The sequence below is a fragment of the Ambystoma mexicanum genome, chromosome 2q (genome assembly GCF_040938575.1).
Source record: "Ambystoma mexicanum isolate Mex_15411 chromosome 2q, UKY_AmexF1_1, whole genome shotgun sequence".
In the NCBI taxonomy this organism is placed as follows: Eukaryota; Metazoa; Chordata; class Amphibia; order Caudata; family Ambystomatidae; genus Ambystoma; species Ambystoma mexicanum.
In genome coordinates this window covers 148,917,661-148,939,392 of record NC_090924.1, presented here as the reverse complement: position 1 = coordinate 148,939,392, position 21,732 = coordinate 148,917,661, and the positions used below count along the sequence as shown (strand labels likewise).

At 44.0% G+C, this 21,732-nt stretch overlaps 1 protein-coding gene across 2 annotated transcripts in view; it reads right to left on the bottom strand.

Moving 5' to 3' along the window:
- The window catches only part of LOC138569240 (meiosis-specific coiled-coil domain-containing protein MEIOC-like), a 458,384-nt gene that overhangs the window by 170,388 nt on the left and 266,264 nt on the right, over positions 1-21,732 (bottom strand). For both annotated transcript variants that reach the window (XM_069647056.1, XM_069647057.1), the window contains exon 4: positions 11,282-13,076. In XM_069647056.1, the coding sequence (XP_069503157.1) occupies positions 11,282-13,076 (1,795 nt within the window). The remainder of the gene's footprint in view (positions 1-11,281; positions 13,077-21,732) is intronic.

Sequence of the window (21,732 nt, the reverse complement as noted above, 5' to 3'; positions counted from 1 at the left end):
GATTGATCGGTGTTAGCAAGTGGCTGCGTTGGCATTTGTTGGGGTGGGAGAAATATAATGTTCACTCCATAGCGGGTGCTGAGGGGCCATGTCGATTCTCGAGGCACCCCCAGAGTGAGTATGCATTGTTGTGGGTAGGTAATGAGTTGCTTTTTGCTCATCTTGTAGGAATTGGTCTGCAGTGTGGAGGGAGATTAGGCAGAGAGGACCTTCCCACTGTGACTCGATAACAACGGGCATGAGAGGTAAGCAAAGTCTAGCCCAACTTTTTATTCTAAAAAGAACAGGAGACCATTTAGCATTAAATCTGTCAAGAGTCCCACAATGTGTAAGTTAGATACCTTAAACACCACATTTGCACAGAAAGTGACTCAAAGCTAGCTAGTTCTTTTAAAAGCGGAGTTCATCCACGAGATCAAACATGGTTTTGCATTCTGAGATGTGTAGTGTTCGGTTTGGGTGGTGCAAGTACTCCAAGGAGGCTGCTTTGGGTGTACTTTGCAAATAAACTAGACCATTGTGGCTCTTGTTTAATCCAAAACAAATGTGTACTAATTAGAGCTTGGAGGTTTGTGGCAGGTTAAGTTAAATTGCTGGCAATTCTGGCTTCACTGCTTAACCAAAAGCATGTGATCCTGGGCAAATCATTTGACCCACCAAGTGCTGGCAAGAACAGAAATTTGAATTTTCTCCATAGGCAATGTCAGTGGCCTCAGCCCTACAGATAAGGGGTGTATCAGCCCCTTTTACTCCCTTTAAAAAAGGCAAATACACCCAACAAAAAATGTGTGCCCCTGCTTTCACCCAAAAAGTTCCATGTAGATTATGGTTGGACCAGTAGTACCACAGGAAGAAACTAGGGCTATATATGTAACTCTATATCATAAAATAAAAATTGCACATGCACACACTATTCAGTCTTTAATTGATGTCTTGTTAACAATATGAAGGACACAGCACTGGGCTGCAACACCGATTGCATGACCCAGCCACACATCCTTGAACTGAAAAATGTTTTTTGGAGCTCTTTGTTTGGCCATTCATGCAGCGAACCTTTACATTGTACAGACATTGCACTGATGTTAAACTTCAGAGGTACGTAGAAATCATTTCTGCATTCTTGCAAATTCTATATCTTGGGGTACAATTCATTCTGGAGACATTAATATTAGTGCAAAATTGCTAATCAAATAAGTTAATTTGCTATTCAAATAAATTTTAATTAGCAAAATCTGCTAATCAATTTTTGAAAACTAATTTATGCCTTGCTTATGCAAGATAATTTTCTAATGTAGACCTTTATTTTGCAGCATTTACAACAATGCCTGCATGTTCCATTTTCGGTTGTCCTTCGAAGACCCATAACAAATCCGAAGGCATTACAATGCATGTATTCCCTAAGACTGTTGATCAAATAAGAGAATGGGTCAGACGTTGCGGATATCCACCGGAAGAGCTTGAAAGTAGTGTCAAACAAGTCTTGGAGGTCATTGATGCCGCATCTGCAGCCGCACTTCTCCCGGATATGTACGACACATCCTTGTACACAAAGAGGAATCAACTGAGAACAACTTGGAAATTGCTCCCAAACGCTATTCGACTTTACTCGTGAAAATGCCGCCACAGGTGAGTCACGCTTCCGGATTTAGCTTTACGCCTGTATTTTCGGTGTAAATGCCACTTCTAGTACTTTCCATATTTATGTGATTGAATAGCTGTTGAAATAATGACTTTTTTGCTAATCATCAGTCCTTGTTTTGTAGAACCCACATAGAAAAACGATTTATGGGGACGGATAACTATGCTATATTATGCATTTCAATAAGTGTAATTTTCTCGTATTCAGCCTCCTTACATGCCATTTTGTAATGTTGGAATTTCTAAATCAAATAATACTTTCCCTTTACCACTCCATGACTATCCACCGAATATGAAGGAACAAGATTCAACATCCATGTCTTGCCTGGAGTCATCAACCACTTGGAGCGCGTATCAGGTAATCTTACCTAGCTATTCTGTTCCAGACTGGTTTTATGCACGGAATTCTAGATAATGTGATCATATTTTCGCAACGTATCATTGCATTACACAATGTTTCTTTACTGTTGATATGTACTTTTGTTGTCTTTCCAAATTGTGTGTCCAGTTTCCAATCTTTTCGACCTTACTAATACAAGTACTGTGTTTCAGGGAGATGCTGCAGCGTCCTCTAGAATTACATTATCCATTGTGGTTGTTCCGGAACCAGATCTTACAGTTGATCTGGAGCCAGAGGTATGCGCATGGACCGTACCATCGAATGAAAAAGTCGGTCTAATTAGATGTGTAATGCCAATGACTTATTTTAAATGGATACTATTTTTTTGTAGGGATATATACAAGATCCGTATATAGAACTGGAGGAATGTGTATCTGAGTCGGTGCGCCAGTTTGCTGATGTTAGAGGAAAGAAGGTTTCAAAGAAATGAAAAAAATAAGGTTAGTTCTAAACACTTTCTATTGTTGGCAAAAGTTTTGTGCTAAGGCCTTCATTATATGCTTTTTTTTATGTCACTTGTGCAACACTGTATGTTGGATTTACACTGAACATCCCTTTTCCTATTTGTCCTGTAGTTGTCCGATGGAGTACGGACTATGCAGACACAGACAGCGATACAAATGACAGATGCTGCTTGCCAAACTGTTTTTACCATGGAGGAACTATTCATTGAGGCGCGTCGTGTTCACACTCGAGATGCCTATGTCCAATGGGCAGAAAATGAATTTAATACGACCAGCGATTCCAGCAAAGTGTTCTTGGACCATTGCTACAATGCGCCCGCTCCGCCAGAGGAAGGTGAAATTGAATTTATAGATGATAGTTTAACATTACTAGATGAGCACTTGACACAATCGACACCCGGCAAAAAAATGCCCCCCAAAAAACAGTCCACATTGATCTTTTGTCCTATCCACTGTCAAGTAACAGATGTTGAAATTACAGAAACTGAAGCATAAACACTATTGAGCGACGAAACAGACAAAGATATCAACTATAGTATGTTCAATTTGGCTGATATATCCACAACGGTGCAGTTCGAAACCACAGTGTTGCCAGATGACAGTATAATAAAAGAGGCCAAATACATAGCATTCGACAGCAGCTTGATGGAGATTATACAGATGCTGAAATGTGTGCATTCAGTGGGAGGGGAAGTATGTGGAAAGCCATTGGTGAGCCATCGTCTAACACAAGACAGTAACCTCAAAATACATGCCACCTGTGAAAGGTCAAAGCATTTTCATGGTCCGCTCAACCGATGCTGGGGAAACTGCCAGCTGGCAATCTACTGTGTGCAGCAGCTTTACTTTTCAGTGGCTCCAGTTTCATGAAGTTATCCAGTTTCTTTCAGGTTGTGGGACTCCATTTCATTTCTAAAACGTAATACTACAAATACCAACGTGATTATTTATTCCCTGCCATTAGTGATGCTTGGAGAATTGAACAATTGGCTACTCAAAGTACATTCCCAGACAAACGGTTCAGGCTAGCCGGCGATGGACAGTGTGATAGCCCCGGATTTTCTGCTAAGTACTGCACCTACCATCTTCAGGACATGAAAAGTAAGAAAATTGTGAGTTCGGACGTCGTGCAGATGTCCCAATGTAAATCCTCAGTGACCATGGAGAAACTTGGTTTCATAAAATCACTGGAAGATCTACAATCAAGCGGAATGCAAATCGACCTCATAGCCATGGCCAGACACGTTTCAATAGCCAAGACAATGAGAGAGCAGTATCCAAATATTAAACATCAATTTGATGTATGGCATGTTGCCAAATCAATCAATCAAAAAAATCTCGGCTGCAGGGGAAAAAAAAAAGGTTTGGAAGTTATTTCGCAATGGTCCCAGTCTTTCAGCAACCATCTTTGGTGGAGCTCAAAAACATGTGATGGGTCTGTAGAAATTCTACTGGAAAAATGGACTACTAATGCACCACTATTCCAACTTTCACCACTGGACAGAAAACCAACATTTCCACCAATGTGAACATGGCCCTTTGTTCCCAGAGCAGGCACGGAAGAAGAAGTGGTTGATACCATCTTCACCTCCACACAAAGCCCTTGAGAAGATTGTGTTTGATAAAACTCTATCAAGAGATCTTAAGGGACTCCCAGAATTCTGTCACACAGGAGATTGGAGGTGTTCCACAATATGTGCCTAAAGTACAGGCCAAAGAGATTGCATTTTGGCATCCAGGGGATGAAATGTAGGACTTCACTTGCGGTTTTAGCGCAGAACGATAATGTGGGCCGGGAACAATCTAGGACTGCGGGAAACTTAGGGATGCTTCGCTACACTATGGCCTTTACGAAAAGAAGCAAAAAATGGGTTGTAAAACCAGTATATGCGAAAATGGAATTTGATTTTGTTAAAGATCTTATTGTTAATGTTGTTGAGATGCATACTCATGGAATCGCGCACAAATCTGTTCAGAGCACACATACGTTGCCACAAAACACTGCCAGTGTGCCATGTCCACCCTAAGCAGAGCTTGTTAAATCGTTCAGATCCCGGTTGAAATGATTACCGTCTGTTTTTATTTTTGCAAAAAATGTTTCTATAAACTGTACAAATAAAGAATGCATTTTGTCTATTGAAATCTATCCTCTCAGTCCTTTTCTTAAACATATATTACAATTATTACGATTGCTTTCATATTTTACAGTTTAGTTCAGATAATGTGCGACCTTCATTTTTCGTGTTAATGACCAATGGGTAACAGTGATAGATGATATGATATGATAGGTTATTTATAACGCGCTTAAAACCCAGAGGTTTCTAAGCACGGACCCGGGGATCAAACCTGTGGTGCTTCGTGTTGTCTTGCTTCCAAGGCAGGCACGTTGCCCCTGAGCTATCCTCCCTAGACAGTGTGTAAGAATATTTGGGTTTTGGCAGTTGACTTGCAATAAAGTTCTGCTAAAAGCTGAATAACTGCTGGACCTACAAAAGGGATTAGACCTAGGCCACAAAACATTCTAGGCACGCAAGAAGTACTGACCGTGAAAACATGCCATGGGGTAGGAGGCCATGAGATAAGCAGAGGTGGCCCTATTGTTAGACACATTTTGACTCCGTTTTTGTGTTACACCGACTATAATTTGGTATTAGGGGGCTTTCTGTCATTGGCAAATTTCACCTACAGCTGAGCAGCGCCACGAATAACGAGCAGTGATAGCCCCCAATTTCCTGTGCCCGTGCTTCAAAATTCATGTTTTTATGGATGCGTTGACAAAGGATGTTGCAAAGTAAGAATGTATGTTCATTTTGAGTGAAGGTCACCAGCTTTGAATTTTTGCTTGGGAGCTGGGAGGCCCACGCGTCCCGCGCACAGTATAAGGTTCTATTGTTTTGTGACCTTGAGAGGCAGGGACCATTCCGAAAGGGATTGAATTGAAGGGGGGTGTAATAACGTATGCTATGATAAGGTTGCCCATTCCGAAACTGCAGCTAGTCACATATATGTTGAGTTTATGAGAAAACGTTGACACGAACGGAGGAGTCTGCATTACGCCTAGAGAATGGAAATGCTGAATATAATGTAAGTTTCTCTTTAGCCGATTTCATACCAGAACTAATCGAAATATGAATAGCTGACCGTTACTGCTAGGTGACATTGTACTTGTTTGTTCTGTTTGGCATATTGCAATGAAGTGCTAGTACAACCTTTGTGTGCAGGGCTATCTACCGGACACATGGGCAGGCCAGCATCGAGATGTATGTAGACCACCACTCGTTTCTCCCTTGCTCTACGCTAATAAACCATTACATTGTTTTTGCACCTCGAATTCTTGCCCCAGTTTACGAATTACGTTTAGAGCTCAACATTCTCATTCGCACTATACCCGGAAGTAAATAGAGTACTTTGATATTCCACGTTGTAGTCTCTCGGTTCACATTGTGTCACCTCTGCGCTAATAAAGGAAATGATTAATTGTAATAAAGATCGGCTACTGAGACACTTGTCGATTTTTATCTTTTGCAAAGAGGTACAATGTGCCGTTCTGCGATTGTCATCTATTCCAGACCCCGACCGATGGCTTCTTCAACCGCCAGCTGCAGGTCAATCACTGTATCTACTTGACCGTCTTTTGGGACGACAGACAAGGTGCAATATGTCCATACGCAGTACAGGCGATTAGGAGCAACATAACCTTTATGGTGGTCTAGTGCCAAGTTGAAGCACCAGCCTTGCAATTCACCGTGCGACCGAAGTGCTTCGTTTACCCAAAACGAACACCCTGTGTACCCAAAAGGAACAGCGCGTGACTCACGATAAACATTTGTGGATTTATGAAACGAGAGCAAAGAAAGAAAGTTCAATTTTAATTGATATGGTCATACGCCGAATCTTATCGAAACATTTAATGTGAAATAAATGTACTTTACCAATTGTACAGTCTTGTTTCCTTTTAAAGTACAGTTTCATATTCCTAATTGTGATGCGCCGCAGTGTGAGACAATGTGTGTTTTCCGGGTTCCGCGTCTAGTCGCGTAGGTGACGACTGGGCGCGTTTGGCCACGCTGCCCAGCAACGTCACGGAGAGGCAGAGAACATAAATGATTAGGTGATGTCAGGCTCAGGGGATATAATTTAGTGCCGCAAACGCAGGTCCCCCAGGGCGATGCAGCAAGTGATAAGATTATCACAAGATGGCCGCGCCCTGCTGCCCGATTTTGCTTGTATTCATGAGATGAAAACTCGGGTAAGGTGCATATGAAATGTTTGTAAGATCGATCGAATTATGGTTGAAAGCACATGCCCGAACCTTAGGGACAATAATATTTCTGACTGAACCATTCCTTTAAGCTACAGAGAAAATAAAATACAAATGTTTGTGCGGTATGCTATAGGGTAAAATAGAGCTCAATGAAAACTGTGCAAGTGATAGGAGAGGTCTTCATTATTAGAATGTTGCTTTATTTGTACCAATTAAACACACACAAGGCAGGTACCACTGTCTTTTGTCTAGAGATTGAACTAGTCTGCTAAACAAAATAAATGGTTTGGGAAGTGTGCTTCTCCGGTTTATGTCTTGCAACCACCAATGTACAGCATTGCAAATTTGCAATCAGAATGCCTCTTGTGTCAACGTACAGTCCTCGGGGACTACTGTATGAGCAAGCAAAGGATGGAATTTGAAACAATATCGGCATGGTATAGTTTGCATGAGTTTGTATAAGAGGACAAGTTTAAAATGAAAAGCCAACACAATTTTATATGAAACTCTTAAGAGACTGCTACATAAAACCAATGAATTTATTTTATGTATACATTACTGATGTTGCCATAAAGCCCAGGACACCAATTACTAATGAGCAAATATTAGTGGATTGAAAAGGCCCAATCCATTTTGGCTTTAACCACAGGGAAACATTATGTTCAATACGCAGATGGGGAGCTGGTGCAAGTGGATCTTGGTCACCTGGACTAAGCCTGGCCCACCTGGTACCTTCCTGGTTGCCGCTCGTTTTCCCTACTTAAAGAGCCCTCCAGCCTCTTTCTTTACAGATGGGGAGCAGCTACAAGTGGATCTAGGACACCTGGCCTAAGCCCCACCCACCTGGTGCCTTCGTGGTTGCCGCGTTTCCCCCCACTTAGCAAATCCTGCCCAACTGATGCCGTCCTGGTTGATTCACGGTGCATCACACTTTCTCATGGAGGCCCTGAATCAGGCTGTTCCCATCTTCATCTTGTATCCAGGCTTGCAAAATTATGTGTTACTACCGACTTCTGCAATTGTATTCGCTCTCCCATTTTGTTTCTCCTCTCTTTTTGACTGCTTACTCTCGGTTCACTCCTCCTCGCCCTTTCTAAAATGTCGCCTGTTTTGTTCCTCCCCTCCCTTTCTGCACCCTCGCGCTCACCTTTTGTTTTCTCCGGCTCTACAAGAAATGTTGTCAGGCCTAGTACGGTAGTCGCCTGTCTGTTTCTATTTCTTTCCCACTCAACCCCTCCCTTCCTTATCTATGTCTTAGCTCTTGCACTATCTGCAATGCCGTCAGGCCGAGTACGATAGTTAATTTTACATCCTCACTGTTCATGGCCTGTAAAAATGTCATTGTATTTTCCCTTGTTCCTTCCCTTGCCTTGAAGTGCTTTGAAACACATTGTGTATAGGCGCTATATAAATAAAACATGCATTACTTACCGTAATAGCATTTCTGATGATTGTATCTGCTTAGATTCACATGCTGTGCATATAGTCCGACATCCAGTGGTAACCGCGGGGTATTGCATCTTGTCTTTCAGGGACCGAAAGGGGGCATAGGCGTGTGTAACACGCTCCCTATCGTGACGTATAGTGTACCCAAAATCCCTCACTCGCCGATGTCCCCCCGATTGCATTTTTTCTGCCATGAGAGAGCCCAAGGCTATAGTGAGCGAGTACATAAAGATAGAAAGTAGTAAGACGTCTATGTTTCTTCCACCCCGAGCGGGGAGGTAGAGAGGGCACATGTGAATCTAAGCAGATACAATCATCAGAAATGCTATTACGGTAAGTAATGCATGTCTTCTGATGCTTGTTAATCTGCTTAGAATAACATGCTGTGCATAGACTAGCGAGCAGTACCCGGAGTTGAAGGTGGGTTGTGAGTAGGAAAAGTAGAGAAAAGATGTCTTAGTACTGTTTGTCCCACCTGAGAATCAGACCTAGAACGAGTGTCTAGGCAATAGTGTTTTGTAAAGGTGTGTACAGAACTCCAGGTTGCCGCTTTGCAAATGGACTCGAGGGGAACATTTGCAATGAATGCTATGGATGCCCCAGTGCCTCGAGCAGAATGTGCTCTAGGCTTGAAGGGCAGTTCTCTCTTAGCAAGAGAGTAACAGTGTGATGCATTTGACAATCCACCTTGAGATAGCCGATTTAGAGACAGGATCCCATTCTCTACCAGCTGCCACTGAAACGAAAAATTGGTTTGTGTTCCTCAGTGGTTTAGTTCTTTCATGGTAGAACATGACTGCCCTCCGCACATCTAGTGTGTGTAGGCTTCTTTCGGAAATGCTAGTGGGATTCTGGAAAAAGGTAGGTAGTTCAATTGACTGGTTCATATGGAACTTCGATATGAATTTAGGCGCAAATCTGGGGTGCGTGCGCAGAACTACCTTATCCCTGTGGACTGTAAAAAAAGGGTCTAGAACAGAAAGTGCCTGTAGTTCACTAACTCTTCTGATAGATGTCATAGCCACTAGGAAGGCCTATCTCATGCTCTTTCTTGGCTGTTTCCAAGGCCTCATCAACCGCTCTCCCGAAGAGGTTAGCTTCCTCAATAGGCTTATTGATGAGAGGCCTGCGTTTCGGGTATGAACCCTGAGGTACGCAGCCAAGCGTGTCTTTTGAGTAGGGTCCCTTGGGCCAGAGACTTGCCTGCTGTCTCAGCTGTGTCCAGGGTATTTTTAATCACATTCGGGTTCACTTGTCTTCCCTCGACCACAATGGAGAGAAGCTTGGACTTGACTGGTTCTGGAACCTCTTTGAGGCCTTCTTGGAGTAGGTCCCACTGAGCGTCAGCATAAGTTGCCAATAGCGTGGTATTAGCTATCCGAGTAGTGTATGTGACAGCCGAGGTGACGTTTGCCTAGAGAATATAGCCTTTTGGATTCCTTGTCTGGAGGTGCCTCCCTAGTGGCAAGGGGTACCCCTGCCTTCTTTTGGGTTGTAGTCACTACCAGAGAGTCTGGAATGGCGTACCCCCTAATGTATAGAGGGTCGGAAGGAGACGGCCGAAACAATTTTTCCACTCTTGGGTTCACTGCTCGGGTTTGAGCTGGTGACACCAAGGAGGGAGCCAACCTTCTCTTGATGGAATTAAATAGGGGAATAGCTTGGCTAGATGGAGGCTTTTCCTTAAGGATATCCTCTACAAAATCCTGTTGAGTAGAGATTTTAAAGTGTTCAGCTGCCCTTTTCAACAGAGTTGAAGCCCATCTGGTCATCTACAGACAAGGCCTGGTGAACCGGGGTGGACGGAGGGGAATTCAGACACAAAACATCAGTGTCCTGATCTTGAAGTGGCAGGGTCTATGGGTCCGTACCTTCCTGCTGGGTTTCTTCCCAATTGTCGGTGGCAACCTGCTGTTCCTCTTCATAATTCTGTAGAAAAGAGGTTTCTTCCTCTTCATTGTAAATGTCCCTATAGGTGTCCATGTGGACAATGTCTTCCTGCTGGATGGGGACAGAAGGTTGATCTTCTTGAAAATGAGAAGATGGAGGGTTAGGCTCTCCACAAGACCTTTTTGGGGATGGATGATCAGAAAAACTGATAATCCTCTCCAGCCGGTCCATACACCCTTCGAATTTCTCTCTAGTCCATTTAGAGGACTACTTTTTTTTCTACTACGCCGAAGAGAGTCTCTTAGGGTGTCGGAAAGAGGCTCTTGACTATCTTCATAAGTATATTAAGTATAGCGGAACCGGGATAAGTCCCACCGCTGCCGTAATCCTCTCGATGCTGTCTTCAAAAACCACCAAATAAGCGTGAGACAATTGCTCCGATGGTCTATCGGTAGGTGCATTACCTTCCGCGGCGTTAGAGGGCCTAGCGGTGGGTTTTTCGACTGGAGGCCTAGTCGTAACTTTCGGGCCTACCGCGGCCTTCGCAGTGTCAGATTCCCGCGCTTCGATGTGTGAAGTTTTTGGAGTAGCACCCTTACTTGTTTTTGATTGCCCAGTCGCAAGACTCGGATGCGGGGAAGGCTTTGGATCGGTGCGGGAGGAGGGGGGGGGGGGGGGGATTTTGGGTACACTATACGTACCAATAGGGATAGTGTTACAGACACGCCTATGCCGACGTCCCCTTTCGGTCCGCGAAAGATGCAATACTCCGCGGTTACCACTGGATGTCGGACTATATGCACAGCATGTGATTCTAAGCAGATTAACAAACATCAGAAACATATCATTCATACAAGTCATTGTCACAGCAGCCATTCGGTTTCAAAGCTTGGTGTGCAATGCTTTGAGGTGAAGAGGGACAAGACAGTCGATGTGAAATGTGTGCTGGGATGTCAATGCTAGACCTTTTTCCTAAAATATTTCAGTATGAATGCGAAAAATCTTAAGTGTAGCTACACCTGCACCTGATCCATAACTAAGAACTGAACAGGCGAAAGGCATTGCCTAAAGACAGAACATAAGCATCGTTGACCTCACTTCTTGTGGCCGTACACACCAACTTCCCAGAACACAACAGCAATACATTCCATTTCAAATAAATGTGAGTTTGGATTGTACCTTTTTACGTTCCTTCTCCAAACATCGCCACTGTTCGTAACATTCCTCAAGCTGGTTGTGAAGTTCGTTAGCAGGACCACTGCGATTTCGTGGTGGTCTATACTTGTTGAAAGGTGTAGGAAAGGGAAAGTAGGGTGCTGCTATATCTCCACAAAAGAGATCATTAATAAAAGGATTTAAGTGGTTAAAGTCATCACAATGGAAAAGGTCAATGAGTTCCGAAAACGCAAAGGGAGAGGGGGGAAATGGAAAGTTATTTGCTGGGGGGAAAGCATGTGGGTTGAAAGGGGGGAAATTAGGAGGTTGCTTAAAATCAGACATTGGAAAGGATGGAAGAAATGAAGGATTGATAAAGTCGGACATGTTTCCACCATTTTGGTCTTGCTTTTTACGAAAGACTTGGCGATTTTGGCCTACGTAGCCTGGTTGAGGATTCCAGTTCCTCTTCCCTCGCCTTTCATCCTTATTGCTGTTGTTATCCAGGTTCTGCTTCCTCCCAAGCCTGTTAAACCTTTCAGAGTCTTCATTCACAGAGATGCGTGGAGGCGACCAGTTGGATGCAAAACTAACTGGCATTTTCCTATATTGGTCTTCCCAATTTGTTGAAGAGTCCACATGAGTCTGCCTAACCACTTTGCTTGGTTTGTGGCTTTCAGTTAAGAAATTGGAAAATCCAATGGTGTGAGACACTTCGTTTTGCACTTGTATCCTTCCATCATTCCTCACTGTGGGCACTGGAGAGGTGGTCTGTGAGAAGTAAGATGAAGGAGCCGAGGGTTGATGTATCGGGGATCCACTGGACATAGTCGACACTCCCGAAGAGGGGGGAGGACTTGTTGCTGCATGTTTTGGCTTTCTATAAACAGCATTTGTAGTGGATGTGGGATTTAAGGCTTTACCGTCCATCCAAACATGCTCCTTGTAAGAAGAAGAATTTCCATTTGGTAACACAGCATTTACTGAACCATCGCACGCAGGAGCATTATGAAAACCTTTAGGACTAAGTTGTGGTTTATTTTCAATGTGTTCGTAGGTTCCGCCTGAAGAGTAGCCCCCTTGGCCATTCTGAGTACCATCTCCATGTGGTCTTCTGTTCACTGATCCAGAGTAACTACTTTCTTTAGCAAAAAGTTGATTTATTTCATATGGGGCCTGGTGAACAGAAGACGGTGATTTGAGAGCACTAAAATCATCATATCTTTTAGAAAAGGACTGCTTTTCCTGGAACGGTCTGCCCCACATATTTCCAACGTTATAGGATGGTTTTTGAAGCGTTTTTATTTGATCCTTTAAATCATTTTTCATAAACTTTCCAGACACTTTATCAGTTTTCCAATAATCTTTCTGAAAATGAATGTTATCTTTAATTCTGTTTGGCGAGGCATATGCTTTGAAATCAGGTCCATTTCTTTCATAATCATTTAATTTTACTTTGTCAAAATCTCCCAGGTGTCTGCTGAAACCCACATTCTGAAATGGCACTCCTTCTTGATGGAGAGCATGTGTGTTGAATGCAGAGGTTTCTGGAAGTGCCTTGAAAGCTTCGTTAGGTTGCTCAATGCAGTTTTCAGGTAAAGAAAACCAGGACTCCACAAGGTTAAGTCCCTCAAACTCATTGTGCAAACTCTCAATTTCAGGGGCCATTTGACGATATTCATGTTGATAACATTGTGTTCCAGTTACACTGGTGAACTCGTTTTGGTCCATGATGTTGTTCTGCGGACCCACATGGTAATCTTCATTACTGCCGCTTTCAGTGGCCCACACTGGTGGAAACAATCTAGACAATGAATTCCTGTAAAGAAAACACAATTATCTTAGAAGGGCGCTTACATCAAAAGTGGATATCAAAATCACAATGCATTTCACTGAACAGATTGCTGCAACTGTTAATATTAAAAGCTTTATCACAAGTGATCAAAAGAAATGTAGGAGTCCATAAACAAAACAAGTACAATGCATAGTGTGTATGAATACATGGAACATACTCAGTGAGATAGGTTAGCTGGTTATTGTTTAAACATATTCATCAACTGCATGCAACCATCTGTTCATCGTTATAGTGTAATTCAATAGTACTTTTTCTCACAAGAATGACAGGCTCAGTGTACACACAAATCTGAATAGGACTGCAAGGTGTACATGGATTCCAGCAGCAGGTGTTTATCCTGCAATGTGCTAAGCACAATTGTATACAGTAACCTTTGGGAACACTACAACAACCCTGACTACAGGTAATAGGAAACCCAACCTTTGGTATAAGCTTGTACTACACAGTTTTGGTAGCCTTTTGAGCAGCCAAGCTCATCTCAAGAGGAGTCAATGTGAGCTGTAGGGGAGTTACACAGATTCACAGTGACAAGTATTCAAATAAACTCTTACACACAAGGTTTCTTGAATAAACAATTTTATCAGTCAGAGTAAGCCTTCTTCAGAAGGGAGCAATATAAAAGTAACACTCAAATATGCTTCACAAAAAACACTTAATATTTCTAAATCAGCAAGTACCCTTTTGGGAAGGCCCACAGGCACAACCTACACCCTCAGGTGACTTCAATAGCTAGGGTGCTGGGGACATTAATATACATGCTGCCCTTCTGAATCTAGAGTTACTGGATGACTTGCATCCTATCGCCGCCAGTACTTGCTGTGAACTGTTTGGCTATCGCTGCATACATCATGACCTAATAGCATTCTCTATGTCAATTCAGCTCCACACTTGCAACTTCGCGCCAGCTTCAACTCGTTATAGCCAATCCAGCTAATGCCATAACTCCCATCACCCTGTGACCAGCAACACCCATCTTGCAATCGCACATGCTTTCATTTGTCCCTCCCGTATGCACTTGCGACCATCATTGTTTATCTTGAAACCGTACATGCTTTTGAATAGTACTCTCCGTGCGCACCTTGCAACCATTACTGCCTATTTTCGAAAAACAACCTAAGTCGATCTGTACTTTCCTTGTTCTATTAACACTGCACACGAGGCCCACCAACATTCTCTATTGCAATTCAACCTTACAGTTGTAGTTATGCATCAGTGATGTCCCGTTAGACAATTCAGCCATCACTACAACTTCACTCACCCTGCGACCATTATTGTTCATTTAATAAAAACAATTAAAAAAAGAAAAGAAAAATCGCACATGCTTGATCTGTGTATCCTGTGTGCACTTCGTAACCATTATTGTTTATTTTGGAAATCGCACATGCTTTGATTTGTATCTCCTGTGTGCACTTTGCGACCATTATTGTTTACTCTGTAACCTATCCTGCCTGACTTGTACTATCCTTTGAGCATTCTACATTGATAATGCTATTGTGGTTATATCTGCCCAGTGCACGCTGAACTGCCCTACCACTATAGCTGCTTCCAGCTTCCAATAAATTATAACTCCCTGGAATATCCACTGCACCTCAAACCAGCCTAGTACTATAATTGCCTGTACGACCATTGAATTGTAAGCACCCGAACGCATGCTGAACTAGCCTACTTCAGTCACCACCATCTACCAGCATCGAACACCTGCACTGAACCTACTTGACCGGTATTAACACTAGTCACTACTCTTGCCAGCTAAATCCAGCCTGCTCAGCCTCCGTACTGTCTCTGCACCCTTTCGCTTGCAGGCTCTGGCTTCTTTCCCACCGGCTGCCTGCACACTAGCCTAACACCACTACACTATGTATATACCAGGCATCTACACAGTCCTACTTAGGACCATTCTTCATCTGATCCGCTGGACTAGCCACGCAAGCCCACACATTTGACCTACCCTCGTTGCAGTTCCACCACTACCCAAAAACATGACTCCTGCTCATTTACCAACACCCAACGCCTACATTCAAAACCTACCCAAAACGGCCAGCCCATACAGTCCCACCTCCAGAAACCTCAGACTCCATGCCAGACTTCCCAAAATGTTCGTACCACTCGCCAGATCCACACTCCCTACCAAAACAAGAAATATCTGGACACTATGGCCACACATCAAACCCACCAATTTTACCGCCAACACCCCTCCTCCTCCCCCTCCCCCAACTCGCTCAAACACCCTCACCCAAGAACCTCCAACTGGACAAATTAGCCAACACTCCTCCCAAATACAATCCCAATAATCAAGCCTCATTGGAAACACCTTTTGGGATTAATATCCCACACATCAGAGCGCCCTAATAAATGCCGGATCTATAGTAGCTCACTCTACTGAAATAGCAGCCCTAAAGCTAGAAAAATTGGACTTCGTAGCCGTCAATGAATCCTGGCTCCACACTGCAGCAGGTCCCGCCCTCATGCTAGCAATCCCAGAGGACTATACGATATTCAGAGTCGACAGAACCGAAACCAGAGGCCTTGCCAAAACTAATCTAAACATGAGACTTGCCCCATCTGACAAATCCGAATCCTGCGAATCCCTCATAGCAAAATTGCCCATCGCCAACTCCCAAACCTTCACTATCCATCTTCTTTACAGACCCCCTCGGTCCCCTGGGATCATTTGAGGGGGACCTAACCACCATCCTCTCCGACAATTTAAAAAACACATCCCAAAGCCTTCTTCTAGGCGACTTCAACCTGGGGTTCAAAGACCCTAAAGACCGGCATGCAGCACTAATCGCTGGCACCCTGGCAGAAACTAGGTTTCAGTCAAAAAGTGACCCTTCCCACCCACAACAAGGGGAGGACCCTTGATTGGGTGGCTGGCCATAACTGCCATGCCTCCATCTCTCCCCAGCTTTGGTCTGACCACTACCTCCTCACCTTCTCCCTCGAGGCTTCAACTAGACTACTCGCAACAACCCTCTGGCACCTGCCATTCCCACTAGGAACAAAAAAAATATCACGGCCGAAAAACTTGTCCCTCTTATTCTCCCGACACTGAACTCACTTACTGAATCCACCGACACCCTTACCCTTGTAGATGAATAGAACAAAATAAGGACATCAGCACTAGACTCATCGCCCCACTTAAACCAAGAAAGAGCAAACATAAAAAGGCATCTGAACACATGGTTCTCCCCATACCTGAAATCACTTAGACCAGACATGGAGTCAATCCCCGTCAGACAACAAGAGCAATCTCAGTAAAATAACCACCCCCTATAAGAAATAAATCATTCTAGCCAACAAGACTCCTACAACCATAGAATCTCTCAAGCTAACTAGCATAAAAGAACTGTTCACCATCCTTAAAGAGTTGGAAACCCCCATCCCAGTCCTAGACACATGCGCGAAGGACAAACCCTGGTGTACCAGTATCCAAAACACCCTCTCCAACAAAGTAGCAGCCCACCAGGTCAAGATCACCAATAAAAAAGAAACACTTCTCTGTCCAACTCCTACAGCCAACATCCCCCCCGCCTACACAAAAAACCCACACAAACCTCCACACTGCTTTAGCTTCTCTAAAGTAGCCACCTTATGGGTCGAAAAAGTCATACTTGCCCTCAAACTGCCAGGGTGATCCATGGCCCTCGCAAAGCAAAGATGCAGCTAGAGATCTATCACCCGTTATCTCGAAGCTCATTAACTCCTCCTTTTCTACTGGGACTATCCCCAGCAACTTCAAAGAGTCTTGGGTTTTCCCACTACTCAAGAAGCAATCACTGGAACCCTCTATACCTACTAACTACAGTCCCCTTCCTGCTTAAAATTCTAGACAAGGTAGCATACCTTCAACATAACCACCTCCTGGAAGTCCGCCAGTGTGGCTTCAGACCACATCATGGGACTGAAACAGCGCTGATCGACCTTAAGGCACAAATTGACACACTCGGAGACAATGGTAAAGCCGCTCTACTACTACTCCTCCTCGACCTATCACCGGCATCTGATTAAGTAGACCATAAAATCCTCTAACCATTTGGATTCGGCAGCCCACTTCTCGCAAGAAGTGGTAGGCTGAATACAATCATTCTTAAACAATAGGACCATGCGTGTCTTCTCTACCTAAGCATCCGCCGACCCATTTCATTCCCTGCAGGGTGCCTCTGGGATCATGCGTTTCCCCCACTCTGTACAACGTTTTCATAAAGCCCCGTTTTTCGATGATCTTGATGGTCTTGGTATAACCTACACCAACTATGTCGATGATACCCAGATCCTCATACCGCTGACGGGAGATTAGGAGAAGGATTTGGCCTTGGTGAACAGGGTGTACCTCATCATCCAAGCATGGATGGCCTCTCATGGTCTATGCCTGAATGATGACAAGACCAAGCTCATAATCCTTGGCACCACCCACAATAGCAACAAACTTGGCCACAACTACACAAGCTTCATCATAGATGGTAACACCATCGATGTAGCCAAAGAAGTCAAAACAAAGGCCTCCTCTAAGCTTACACATGTAAATTAGAGCGGCCAAGCATCTTATATGCCTGTATTGGCATACCACCTGCATATTATCCTTACCTTCCCTACCTTTGCTTCGTAATCCTTGTCTATCTGTCCCTACCTACTCAGTTACTTTGAGCTCCCTCATTCCTTGTGTATATATTATACATTGTTGTATTTGCACATATTTTGCCTTTTTCTACTTTGTGTTATGTAGATATATGTCTATCAACGTAGAGCAATGTAACCAAGCTGAGAATGTCCTCCTTGCTGTCTGCGCCCTGATGGCTGGTCAGCATTATAAATAATAAAACAAACAAATAAATCACTGTTGCATTTAGAGTCATTTAAGAGAAAGGCAAAGGAAAAAGGTTATTAGAACATACAAGAGACAACAAATATTCTTAAGCAGGCAAATACTTTCAGATCCCCCAATAAGAGTCATTCAGTAGAATAGGCTAAGCCAAAGTTAATGGGCAAAATTCTATATGAACTGAATGCAGGTAAGTAAGAAAAGTCTTTGCACAATGTTTTAGAAGTCTGAAGAAAAATAAGAATCAATGTAGGGCCACAAGCCGTTAAGACTTGTGAGTAGTAGAAGATGCAAGCAACTCTACAGAAAGAGGCAAGTTCTCTCAGACTTTTACAGTACCTTTGTATTGAAGAGAAAGTGCAGCAAATGACTTCTGTTCCTGAGTAGCTCTGCAGATCTCACTGTTCCAGGGCCTCAGTCGTGGGGACAAGAGGGAGGACTTCGGGGGACTCCTGCAATGGGACGGCCACCGCTCGCAACTGGGAATCTTCAAACAAGTGGTTGTTCAGTGTTTCAGCTCTTCGCGTCTACCAGAAATAGCAACACTACGGTTCCTGGCTGTCGAAATAGGCTTTCCTTGCTTCTGGGGTCCCACACTCTGTTGAGGGGGCTGAGGCTTGGTCAGTCCCGATTTACAGGAGTTCGGAGTATCTTCCTAGAGCTCATGGCCAGCTTAAAAGCAACGCACACAATCTGGTGTTCCTCTCCCTGGTATTTCGGTTTCCAGCAGCAACTCTGTGGAAAGTCAACCAGCTCAGAGAGAATGTCCAGGTGGCTTACTTTGGAGTCGATTGGTCCCACCAACTCAAGGGGAGAAGTCATCCTTGCAGGGGCTTCCTCTGTCGATACAAATTTGGAGTTTCAGCACAGCAGCAGGGATTCACTGGGCAAACCAATGGTCCAGGAGTTGCAGCAGGCGACCCCTTCAAGTTCTTCGGTTCCATCGTCCAGTGGTCGACTTTGCCTTCCAAGCCAAAAGCCTCGCCTTTTATTCAGTTCTCTCCCATTCATTCCAGCCTAGCTGTCAGGCACCCAGCAGGGTGGTTGTCCTTGCCGGACAGTGAGCCGGCCAATCACTACAGAGTGCATTTGGGTCTCCTAGGAGACTAAGCACAGGGAGTTTCGGCACCTCCGTCACTTCCTGCCCCGCCAGATACCCTAGAGCCAGAGGCAGGCTTCACTCGTGAATCCCACCAAAGACAAAACGAACAAAGCGACCAAACCTGGTCTGGTGTGCAGAGTACATCTGGAACTGACCTTTTCACAAAGAAATGGCAAAAAAAGAAGCTCGGGCCATTTAGACAAAAATTGCACCCCTGGGTGCTTTACTGCAGCTGCGAATGCAGCCTGCAGTAAAAGCATACCACGGTAGTTAAAAGTAAACCACTGCCACCAGCCATTCATCGAGGAAAGGGTAACAAATATTTCACATGAGAAGCTAGACAAAGGGGACGCTAAGTAACCCCTCAAGTACCCTATTGTAGGATAGTGTGTGCTGGGTTTAGAAAGTTACAAGTGTAAGTAAAGTCAATTTCACTTCACTGCTCTTGGAAACAGTAGTTTATCCAAGAGAAGGTCATTAACCCTTGGGAAATCTAAAAGACTTGCCTGTGTCACTGCTGTGTGACAATGTAAAAAGAAGATGCCTATGGAGTTTGTCAGACTCCACAACCAAAAGAAACACTGCTCAAATCACAATAAAATACATGAGAGGGTGGGGAAAAGGGCCTCACTCTCTCCAGGTTAAAAATTCAAGTACTCAAAATCCAGCAAAGTTGCTGGCTGTCTCTAAGGTAGAGAGGAATTGGCACATTTCTGAGAATTCTCCCTAACACTGGTGTATGGTGCAATAAGGCCAATATCTGTATGTGCCGGAGATCTATTGGCAGAGAACCTGAGGCCAAATGTTTGTAGGCATGGTTCTAGTTAAAATTTTGAAACAGGAGCATTTGCTGCCTTATTTGTTTTTTAAATTGGGATTACAAGTCTTTATTTTTTTGGTAGCCAAAGAGTAAATTTAATTGCCAATATGATTGTTTTGGAGCCTTGTTACGGAGAATTCTCATTTCTGCAATAATTCCCTTCAACCTTAGAGACCCTGAGCTCTTTTGATAGACATTAAGGATTTTAAGCCTGGAGTGAGTGAAACCTTTTGGTTCCCTTTAGGAAGGTGGAGGGGTTTCAAGGCGGGGAATGGAGGAGAGATTTGAGGGAAGTTCGGAATGAGGAAAAGGTGGAAATAGAGCGGAGTGAGAGAGGTAAGGAGTTCCAGTGTAGGGGGGCTAGGAGATGGAAGGATTGGAAACTGGATGAGGCACAAGGGGAAAGAGGAACAGTGAGAAGGAAGTGGTCAGCAGAGCAAAGGGAGCGGGAGGGAGTGTAGACCGAGAGGAGGGAGGCGAGATAAGGGGGAGCAAGACCAGTGGAGAGATTTAAAGACTAGGCAGAGAAAGTGAAATTTGAGATGGGAGTGAAAGGGAAGCCAGCCAATGGAGGAAAGGGAAGCGGAGATGGAGTCGCGGGGGGAGAGGAGTCAAAGGGTGCGGACTGCAGAGTGGTAGATAGATTTAAGGGGGGCATGATGAGAAGTAGGAAGTCCAAAGAGTAAGGAGGAGCAGTAGAAGACGGGAGAGAAGATAAGGGAGGATATTAAGAGTTTAGTAGCATGGAAAGTGAGAGAGGGGCAGACTTTACGAATATTAAAGAGGTGGAAGCAACAGGCACGAGACGTGAGAGAGATGTGATGGGAAAAGGTGAGAGAGGAGTCAAAGTGGATGCCTAGGTTGTAAGCGTGGTCAGAGATGGGAAGATTAGAAGGGGGAAAATGAATGAAAGGAGGAAGAGAGGGAGGGGGAGGAGAGTTGGAGGGGGAGAAGATAACATCAGTTTTATCAGTATTAAGGAAGCGAGAAGACATCCAATTTTTTATAGCAGTAAGACAGGTGGAGAGTTTAAGATGGAGGTCAGTAGAGAAGGAAAGGAAGAGTTAAGTATCATCAGCATAGAAATGCTGAGAAATGCCAAATGAGGAGATAACTGGGGCGAGAAGGGAGGTATAGAGTGAGAAAAGGAAAGGGCCAAGTACAGAGCCTTGGGGTACTCCATATACCAGCGGCTGGGAAGGAGAGGAGCGACCTCCCCAGGAAACAGTAAATGAGCGGGACGAGAGGTAAGAGGAAAGCCAGTTAAGAACAGAGCCTTTGAATCCAAAGGAAGAGAGAGTATTGAGAAGAAGGGGGTGATCGCAGTGTCAAAGGCAGCAGAGAGGTCTAGAAGAATAAGGACAGAGGATTGCTTGGAGTGTCGAGCAGAGAGGAGGGAATTAAGGATGTAAATGAGGGCAGTTTCAGGAGTGTTTTGTGTTTTATTTATTCCACATGACTCGGAAGGCAGGTCTTAGGAAAGAATTTTTTTTTTACAGCACCTTTCCCTCCATTTTTGTGAAACCCCAAACCTTTAGCTTTTTCTTTTTTAACCGGACCTCAATTTTCTTACAGTGCAGTGAAGCATTCAGCTTCACTACACTGGCTTCTGCTCATTTGCCATGGGGAAATGGACATGCACTTCAGGCTTGTCAGTACTGGGAAACATGGTTTCCCTTAGTCTAGTTACAGTGTGGACACCTTTGGTAACTTGTACAATGCACCTTACAATGCAGTACAATGGGGTACATTTTGTTTTGCCCAAGTCATAACACTCAGATGATTTTTTTGTTACTTTAGGTGTTGGCTATTTTTGAGTGTTTTTTTATTTAGCTTTACTGCCTTGGCTACCTACTGTGGCTAGTGTCAAAATATG